Consider the following 9,650-nt stretch of genomic DNA (forward strand, 5'->3'; position numbering starts at 1 on the left):
GCTTCTGTAGCCCCTGCCTCTGTCAGGCTCCATGGGCCTTGCTGGAGCTCAAGCCGGGGGACGCCTCCAGGGAGTCAGTGAATGGACCCCCCAGCTCCGCCCCTTCTCACTGAGCAGATGACCTCAGACTAAAATCACTGGTAGTGTTCCCTTGCCCTTGGCTCCACCTCCAGCATTATATAAACTGAGTGTGGTGTGTATGCCTGTAATCCCAGGCCTTTGGTAGTGAAGGCAGGAAGTTTGTGAGCTCCAGGTCATCCTACTCGATACGTAATGAGTATGAGGCCAGTCTAGGATACACACAACCACAGCTCCAAAAAAAGCTCACGGGGCCCACCGCTCCAAGAGGGTTTATGTGGTTAGCTCTTCATAGGGAAGGAGTGCAGTCCCTGGTAGGGTGTGCTTATGGTCCTGTAAACAACCTGATAAAACTCAGTAGAGCACAGACAGACAGACAGACAGACAGACACACACACACACACACACACAAGTGTGGGGGCTGGAGAAATGGCTCAGCGTTAAGACCACTGTCTGCTCTTCCAGAGGACCAGGGCGTGATTCCCAGCACCCACACAGTGACTCACAACCTTGTGAGACTCCAGCCCCAGAGGATCTGACACCCTCTTCTGGGCTTCCTCAGGCACTACACAAGTGTACGTAGACTCACATAGGCAAACACCCATACACAGGAAAAGGGAAAAGACTTGCTAAGGGACAAGGCAGGAAGAGGAAGGGATGTCTGGGACCAGGAGGGAACCAAGACATCCCTTCATACATGTGCATAATATATGTCAATCATATATATTATGTACATGTATGAAAATGTCATAATGCACCCGTTATTATGTACAATATGTACTGATAAGTCATTAAAAAAGAAACTATCAGTAGGTGTAACATATTGTCACTGGTACCTGTGCCCTCCCTGGCATACATGCTTGACATTCTGCCCCCACAAGACGGTGTCCGTGTCCCTAGCTGAGGCCCCCTTGTCTCCAGGAGGGCACCACCCCTCCTAGTCTTCTGGAGACATCGTTCTAAAAGGTTCCCATACCGGGGCAGGCCGCACGCACCCTCCGCACACCGCACACCCTAGTAGCTTTACAGTCAGCTGCCCTCTGAGGCTGCTGTGGGCTGCCGTGAAAGCAGTTTCTCCGGAGCGGTGGGCAGACGCGGAAGGGCAGAGGACAGCGGCTCTCCTCGCTGCGGCTGCGATCTGTGGGCGCGCTGCTCATGGTGCTCGCACCAACGCGGCGTGACTGCATGGATTCATGTGCCCGTGTGCCCATCCACCCACACTCCCGGGCACATTCGCACGCTGCACAAGCCTGTTATTTTTTACCTTATTTCATCCAGCTCTGTCCCTTCCTCTACCCCCTCAGACACTTCTCCAGTCCTCTGCTTTCTGGGTCCTGAGCCTTGTCCAGACAGGGTTCCCATTCCACCCAACCTTGGTGAAGGACACCGTGACCTGTGTGTGGCAATGCTCCTGCCCCAGCTGCCTGGCACCACTGCGGGCCACGCCTTCCCACTGAGGTTGCTTTAGCTCTGGGACTCCTACATCTTGTTTGGCTTCTGCCGGAAGCGCCAAGTTCCTGCTTTGGACTTCTTCACTCCTCTGTGCTGCCCCAGCTCTGTGTGGGTGCGTGTGCGTGTGCGTGCGTGCGCCCATGTGCACACACAGGCGTGGACGCCACAGCTTGAGTGGAGGCCAGCGGACAACCCAAGGTGGGGAGTTCTCTCCCTCCACCACGCCCTGGGGTCCCAGGGATTGAACTCACGACGTCTGACTTGGCAGCAAGGATGCTTACCGGCTGAGCCATCTCCCTGGTTCTTGAAGGCAGGCTTTGTACCCGCGGCCTCAGCTGTCCATCGTCAGGCAGGCCTCCCCCTGCCCCGCCCCCCAGCTTCCTGTTGCTATGGACACACCTCTATCCTGGTTCCTCTCCAGCTCCCAGGAGCTCAGGGCCTCTCTCCTCACATACCCAGACAAGTGGAATCCGTGTGGTTTGTGGCCCCTCAGCTGCCGCCCCCAAGCGGCCGCAGTCACTATTCTTTCTGTGTCCCCTGCAGCTCATCCTCAGCAGCCGCAGGGACGGACAGAGAGGGCAGGCTGGTCTAGGCTGGTCTAGGCTGGTCTAGGCTGGTCTGCTGACAGCCCTCCCGCTCAGTTTCCTGGATTCCAGCAGCTGCCTGCCCTGGCGCTCAGTCTATGGTCCGCTCTCCACTCCCCTCACTCTGTCCTCTCTGAGCAGCCCACCTGACCACATATACATGGCAGCTTTTACCCCGGCAGGGGGCAAGCTCTCCATGAGGAGGAAAGAGAGCCTTGGGTCAGGTCTCAGCAAACACACAGCAGGGTCAAAGGTCAAAGCCTGTGCCCAGTTAGCAAGACTTTCTCCTTCATCCCCAACCCCACCCCAATGTGGGGGCCTCCATCTGTCTGTCTGGGAATCCTGTGTCCCTGTCCTGTCTTTCACTTACACCCGGTTTGAGCAAGTTACCCCTTCATGACTGTCTACATTGTCACCTGGGCTGCCCTGAAGGGCAGCGATGACAGACATGTTGGGGTGGGGGTTATGGCTGGTTTTGGCACCATCTGGCTGTGGTGGGTGTGGGTGAGGACGCTCACAGCACTGGCATCCTTCATGCCAGGGCACGGGGCACAGTTTACCCGGAGCAGTGGGCAGGCCTGGAGGATGGGAGGTGTCAGCCGCTCTGTCCAGCACTGAAGATGGGCACGTTTGAAGGTGCAGGGACACACTTCTCACAGCTCTGGGGCAGGGAGCGGGGGCCAGATAGGAGGGCAAGGGGGGGGAGGCTTGTGTCCAGAAAGAGCATCAACCACTGCCCGGGGTCAAGGCCTCGTGACCCTACCACCTCTCCACGCGGTGGCACTGGGGACTTGGTTTCCAACACATGAGCCCAAGGGACATGTTGAAGCCTTGGCAGTGGCCTTGGGGAAAAGGCAAGCTGCTGAGGGCAGGGACTGTTTAGCGCCATGACGGAGAAAGTTACAAAATCATCTGCTACCAAAGAGTCACGAGACAGGACAGCTGTCAGCTTTCAGATCTGTCAGCCTCTTGCCTCTGTCCTCCCCGGGGTCTCACTACATAGCTCAGGACGGCCTTGAACTAATGGCAACCCACCTACCCCAGTTCACTGGCTCTCAGGGAGCTGGTATTATTTTTGTGTTATGCCTGAATTGACAAGCAAAATACCTTTCTGCAACTCCGCCTGCATCTCAATCTGCAGTACACATCCATGCTCCTGTCTCAGCAGCTAAGGTCCACTGGACAAGCTGTGACCCACTGACCACTGAGCCACACCTCCTACTCTCTAGTTTACATTCCTCCTGAACCCCCCCTCTGGAAGCGCCTTCAGCAAACCACCTGGACTTTTTTGCTTAAGTCCCTGTGTACGTGGTGCTCCTGAGTGGCTGAGAAGAGGATCAGGCTGGACTTAGAGTCCTCCGGGAACCCCAGCTGGCAGAGGATGCCAGAGAACACGGAGGAGTCCCTGAAGCCAAGTAACCCGAGTCCTTTCACCCTCATTACACAACTGTTCTAGAAAGATCTACGTCTCACCTTAAGCTCTGTTAAAGTAGAACTGGGTAAGGGGCCTGTGACAGCTGCTGGAGGGTGGAGGAGGAGCTGGGGACTCCCAAAGGCCGTTCACTTTGCACAGCCCCCATCATATTTAGGCATCAGAAGAAAAACGCTCGAAGGAGCCAGAGAAGGCTTGTTCGAAGCCGACACCCGGGAAAGGCAGGGCTTAGCCCCCGGCCTAGTGTTCCCTGGCCCTCTTACTCCTGGCCATGACTGGTAGCTGCCATGGCTCTCCTAGGAGTTGCTTTGGTCCTGTAGGTGACAGTCTTGAAGTGGTACAGGGTGCTGGGGTCTCGGTTGGCAGACTCGTGTAAACGTGCTTTGTTGTCTGGGTTACAAAAATGCCTGTACACCAGGCTGTCTGGGATCTCTCCGGACTTCAGACCTGTCTGCCTATTGGGATTGCTTATCTGGCCTTCTAGGGTACAGGGCTACAGGATGCTCCCAAAAGCATACGTGTGTGTGTGTGTGTGTGTGTGTGTGTGTGTGTGTGTGTGTGTGTAAGTGTGGGCATACCTGGGGTTCTGGGCAGATGTCTGCTTGGGTTTTCTCAGAGGAACCAGGTGAGACAGACCTCAGCCTGGTTAAGTCCCTCAGCCCATGCCTTGGCGGGGCCAACCTGTCAGGGAGGCAGAGGAGATAAGATGAGGCCGCTAAGGCATTCTGGGAAAAGATTGGTCAAAGAGCCTGTGAAAGGAATTTGGTACTTCTTCACCAGGGAGGTCCTGGCCTCGGATCATGTGGGGGTGAGGGAGGTGCAAAGCCTGGTGTAACAGTATTAATTAGTGCTTTTGGAATGGGCTCTGGGCTCCTAGTCCCTCACCCCAAAGTCAAGACCTCAAGCTCCAGGGTCCTTTGTGGCCTGCCCAGGTCCTCCTGAGGGAAAAACAGCCTGAAAAGCCAGCTACCCTCAAAGACCCAGGATACAGCTCTTGCTCCAGCCGAAGAGGAAAGAGCCACATTCGATGCACACCAGGGAGCCCATTTCTGCAGCCTGGGCTTGGCGTTTGCCCGGACTCGCCCCGCCCCCGTCATGCCCCGCCCTCCAAGCTCCGCCCCGTCCCCTGTCTCTCCCCCCCCCCCATCCCATCCCGGCGCCCTTAAGTTTCTCCGAAGTTTTCCGCGGGTCCCGCCGAGCGCCCCGCCCCTTCTCCCGTGACGCAACAATGGTGCAGCGCGGCGACCAACGGGTTGCGGCGAGGGCCGGCAGCGTGAGCCAATGGAGGCGGCGGCCCGTCCCGCGGTGCTGCCCGGCCCCGGCCGCACTGCGCCGCCCGCCGCCCGCCCCTGGGCCGCCCCGGCACCAGCACCGGGAGACCCGGTGGCGGCGGATCAGAGTACGGCGGCCGGCGGCGGCTCTCTCCAGGTCCGGCGTCCTGGGATCTCCATCTGCTCGCCGGTGCATGGACGGGGCACGCTCCGACCCGCCGCAGGGACAGGGGCGCGCGGCTTGGTGAGTCGCCTGCCCCGGGCGCCCCCCGCGCGCAGGTGCAGCCCCGATCCTGGCCATTGGCCAGCAGACACTCGGGCCCGCCCGCAGCCGCCGCGGCAGAGGTCGGTCGGTCCTTGCCGGGAAGGGTCAGGGAGGATCTGGCCGGCGGCCCAACCTCCAGTCACCGAGCCGCGGCCGTGACTCTGCCCAGTGACGTGGGGCGGCCGAACTTTACGTAACCCACCGGCACCCCACGCGTGCCCACACAGTACACCTGGGGCGTGGGGGCCCAGGCTCGCGAAGGCGCTGCAGTCATGGCATCGCCCAGAGGGGCGGCTGCCGCAGCCCACTCCATAGTGCCCACCTCTGCAACCCGATTACCGCGAGTGGTCGTGATACACTGTGGACAAGGCCCACTCGCCGTCCCGGGTCCCTTGTGACCTAGCTCTTACCTTTGCCCGAGGTAGTAGGGCGCTTGGGTCTGGGGGGGCTAAGGGGGTAAGTGGCCAGGGGTCAGGTTGAGGCTGGGGGCACAGGGCAGAGGCAGGATTTAAGCTGTGGTCTGCAGTGTCTGGAATGGGCGCCAAGCAGAACGCAGAAGACCTTGGCTCTTATCCTGGCCAAGCCTGACATGGTGCTTGACCTTGGACTAGCTTGTCCCCTATTGAAAAATGGGGTGGCATTATCGACCTCATGTGGATAGACCTGGAGTGGACTGCAGAATGGTGAACCCTCCAGTCCCTCTGTTGAGTTCACCTCTCTCCTCCCAGGAGCTCATTCCTGATGGGCAGCAAAATTGTTTGCGGATGAAGGAGGCAGAGCCACTCCCCAAGTCGGGCCGTGGGGAGCACTGCCAGCTGCGGGCCACCACTTTTCTTACTGGTGAGGCAAAGTGAATAACCGCGTCTATAGAACCCGGGGCCGACGGCAGGAACCAGGTAGGTCTGACTGAGTAGTTATGTCCACTGCCCTCTTGGAAAGAAGCCCTGGGGGTACTCTGCCGGAGGTCAGGGGAGTTGGCTGGGTTTGGTGCTGGAGAATGATTTGAGCTCAGCTTGTATGGTGGGTCTAAGTTGTCTTCGGTGTCACATGGATTCCTCTGTATTTGCGGTTGGAGGGGCCTGGCTCAGGTGTGAACAGGAGCTCTTCTCGAAGGTCCCAGAGCTGCAGAGGGTTGGGAGACTGAAGGCTCCCACAGGTCCAGCCTTCTCTAGCAGAAGCTAGAGAGACGGGTGCAAATGCAGAAATTCAAGCATGGTTCTGGGCCTAGGAGGGTACAGAGCCCGGGCATCCGAGGCAGGGAAGGAAAAGAGGCTCTGACAGAGGCACGCCTTTAATCCCATCACCCGGGAGGCAGAGGCAGGTGGATCTCTGTGAGTTCGAGGCCAGTCTGATCTACATAGAGTTCCAAAGAGTTCCAGCATAGCCAGGGCAACACAGAGAAACCCTGCCCCGAAAAAGCAAATAAAACAAAGATCCAAGGTCTGTGTGAGGGTAGGTGCCATTTCTCAGGCCGAGAGAGTTGTGACCAAAGACTTCACTTGGCTCCTTCGCCCCACAGGTTGGTCTGGGTGATGCGACCCATGCCTTGAGGTCAGGAGGCTCCCCAAGGCCAGCATGCCGTGGGACACCAGGCCTGGACGCAGTGCCAACGGCGGGCCTGAGGGCCCGGGCCCGGGCTCAAATCGCTTGCGGGTGCAGAAGCAGTGCCGGAAATCGTCCTTCGCCTTCTACCAGGCAGTACGTGACCTGCTGCCAGTGTGGCTACTTGAGGACATGCGTGCCAGCGAGGTCTTCCACTGGGACGAGCGAGGGCGCGCGGCGGCTTACTCGCCCTCGGAGGCCCTGCTATATGCGCTGGTGCACGACCACCAGGCCTATGCTCACTACCTGCTGGCCACCTTCCCGCGGCGGGCGCTCGCCCCACCTAGCGCGGGCTTCCGCTGTTGCACCGCGCCCGGACCGCACGTGGCGTTGGCGGTGCGCTACAACCGCGTGGGCATCCTGCGCTGCATCCTGAGAACCGTGCGGGACTTCCCACTAGAAGAACGCATGCGCCTCCTGGACCGCCGTGGCTGCAGCCGTGTGGAGGGCGGTGGCACATCCCTGCATGTGGCCTGTGAGCTTGCGCGCCCCGAGTGCCTCTTCCTGCTGCTTGGCCACGGAGCTTCTCCAGGCCTGCGAGATGGTGGTGGCTTTACACCACTGGAGCTGCTGCTGCGCCAGCTTGGCCGGGACACCAGCTCAGCCCCTACTGCTGCTGAGGCCTCCTCTGCCACCGTCAACGCTGCCACCACCAGCACCACTCCACCTGGGGAGCTGTGTCAGCGCCGCCTGCTGCTTCTTGACCTGCTGGCGCTGTACACCAAAGGGGGTGCCGCGAGCCCAGCTCGATGCGAGCTGCTGGGGGACCGGCTACGCTGGCAAAGGCTGCTGGGTGAGGACAAATTCCAGTGGCTAGCAGGGCTGGCACCACCCTCCCTCTTTGTGCGAGCCATGCAGGTGCTGGTCACCACCATCTCGCCTGGCCGCTTCCCCGAGGCCTTGGATGAGCTGCCTCTGCCGCCCTTTTTGCAGCCATTGGACCTCACGGGCAGGAGCTAGACTCGGGCTCCCTTGGCACTGTAACTGGGGACAGAAGTGTTTTTGAGAGAATTGTACCTGGCACTTTACATATATGGATCTCTGACTGTACGGAAGAATCCGCCTGGTCTGTTGCACGCATTTGGGGTAGGGCTGCCCAACATCAGGCGATCAGAGCCCTGGCTCTCCACACCCCTGCTCAAGTGAACTCACTAGCTCCCTGCTCAGCCAAGGGTATGGGTGAGGACCTGGAGTCCTGGGAGGTGACAGCTGACCCAAGCAAGACAGGCAGGAACAGAGGGTGGGGACTGACATGGCTGAGCAAGAGGACAGAATGTGCTGAGTCCAAGAGGGCAGGCCTGTGCAGTTGTGACCAGGCTCCTGTGCTGTCAGCTCAGTAATGGCCCATGGAGTTGGACTTGATCCTGTGTCCAAGGCTGAGCAGGCAGCTGTGGCAGGAGTTGAGCGGTAGGAGCCGGGCTGTGTGTGTTTGGAGCATCACAGTTTCCCACCCAGGCCTGGGGCTGGCCCCATTGTCCCTTTCGCCCTTAGTCGGGACTGGCAAGTGCTGGCCCTGGGCTTCTGTGCTCGGCTGCCATTGCACCTGCTTCCCCACAGGCTCTGGGTTCCCTGCATCAAGTCTCCTCATCAGGACCAGGAGTGCCTTCTAGGCCTCCTACCTAGACAGGGATGGGCTCTTCGCCCACTCACAGTGGGTGTCACGTGGAGTTTATGGGGCTCCGGGCTGGGTGTCATCGCCCGGACAAGCTTCTTGCCCAGCCTGGAGAGCTGGTTTCTGCTGGAACCTTCTGAAGATTGGAGGCTTGTTAGTGAATGCGCCGTCATCTTTCAGGATAAAGGGACCCTGGCTGCAAAGCTGGGTTCACACCGGGGATTTTCAAGACTGGGGAGGAGGGCCGGGCCACCCTGCCCGGGGATTCTGTTGGGCTGTGAAATCCAACCTCTGTGGCATGGGCTTGTGGGCCATGGTGTGCTGCCAGCAGCAGCCAGCAGTCTGCCGAAGTGCAGCCTGGCACCTGCCGCTCAGTGCTCCTGAGGATAGCATGCCTGGGGTGGAAAAGTCCAGGGTGCGGGGCACAGGAGGGAGGGTGGGGAAAGCCTGGAGAGCAGGAAGGGTCCTAGACCTTGCCACCTCTGTTCTGGGTCCCACTGACTGCCAAGGGATTTTAGGCCATTTTCCAGGCCTGAAAATGTGACTCTCCCAACCCCCCTCAATTCCAGAAAGTGGAGCAAGAGGGGTATCAGCAGGAACTGCTCCCACATCTAGATTACAGGCTCTGCTTCTCTTCTGCCTGAGTCACCCCTCTGAGCCCTGGCACCTGTGGGTGGTGGGTACTAATATCTCCCCCAGCCCCAAGTTGGACTCATGCAAGGTTAGTTCCCCCTGGTCTTCTGGGAGGTCCCAGGTCCTTAATCTGGGATTTCCTCATTTGCAGGACATGGGCAGTGGCTTGCAGTAGCTCCTGAGGGAGCCTAGAGCGCTGGGTTCCCGTTAGAGTGCTGACTCACCCTCATGCCCCCTTAGCCCTTTGGGGTCTGCTGGTGAGGGCTAGGAGCTTCTGTCTCCTTAGGGTAGGCAGACTTGGGGAGGGGCCTTGTGGTGGCCACCAGGGAGGTGGCGGGGGGCACCTTGCAGGAGGAACTGGTACCATAGGGCGAGTTGGTGCTTGGCTCGTGGTGACAGGCACAGAAGTGTCATGGCAGTCACCACTGCTGCCTGGCCCCCAGCCCCTGTGCCTTGGACAGGTACAAAGGCAGAGAAGACTTCGGACACTGATTTGGGTGAGGCCTCACTAGTGGGACGTGGAGGGGGGGCAGGCCGAGGGGGGGAGAAGCCTAGACAGTCTCCTCAGAGGAAGGCTTGATTCCTTCCACAGATCTTTACTGTCATGCCCGCACTTGAGGAAGCAGAGGGCCTGGAGAGGTGGTGTCTCCTGATAAGTGAGGCCTCACTTATCGGGCAGGCGGTAGTTTCTGAGAGAGGAAGGGTGGGTGCCCTCAGTGTG

At 59.3% G+C, this 9,650-nt stretch overlaps 1 protein-coding gene across 2 annotated transcripts; it reads left to right on the forward strand.

Moving 5' to 3' along the window:
• Positions 1-4,814: 4,814 nt before the first annotated feature.
• Ankrd9 (ankyrin repeat domain 9) lies at positions 4,815-7,734 on the forward strand. Of its 2 annotated transcripts, none has more exons than XM_013112076.3 (3): positions 4,815-5,061; positions 5,811-5,978; positions 6,602-7,734. In XM_013112076.3, the coding sequence occupies exon 3, from the start codon at positions 6,658-6,660 to the stop codon at positions 7,642-7,644; it is 987 nt and encodes a 328-aa protein (XP_012967530.1). In that variant the 5' UTR covers positions 4,815-5,061; positions 5,811-5,978; positions 6,602-6,657; the 3' UTR covers positions 7,645-7,734. The 2 variants fall into 2 exon arrangements, with proteins under 2 accessions (XP_012967530.1, XP_012967531.1); XM_013112077.3 differs by lacking the exon at positions 4,815-5,061 and adding an exon at positions 5,219-5,503.
• The last annotated feature ends 1,916 nt before the right edge of the window (positions 7,735-9,650 follow it).

Source organism: Mesocricetus auratus, unplaced genomic scaffold (genome assembly GCF_017639785.1).
Source record: "Mesocricetus auratus isolate SY011 unplaced genomic scaffold, BCM_Maur_2.0 Super-Scaffold_15014, whole genome shotgun sequence".
NCBI lineage: Eukaryota > Metazoa > Chordata > Mammalia > Rodentia > Cricetidae > Mesocricetus > Mesocricetus auratus.

Bases quoted from the DNA above. Each gene is read 5' to 3' on its own strand.
- Ankrd9 (XM_013112076.3), top strand. From the start codon at position 6,658: ATGCCGTGGGACACCAGGCCTGGACGCAGTGCCAACGGCGGGCCTGAG.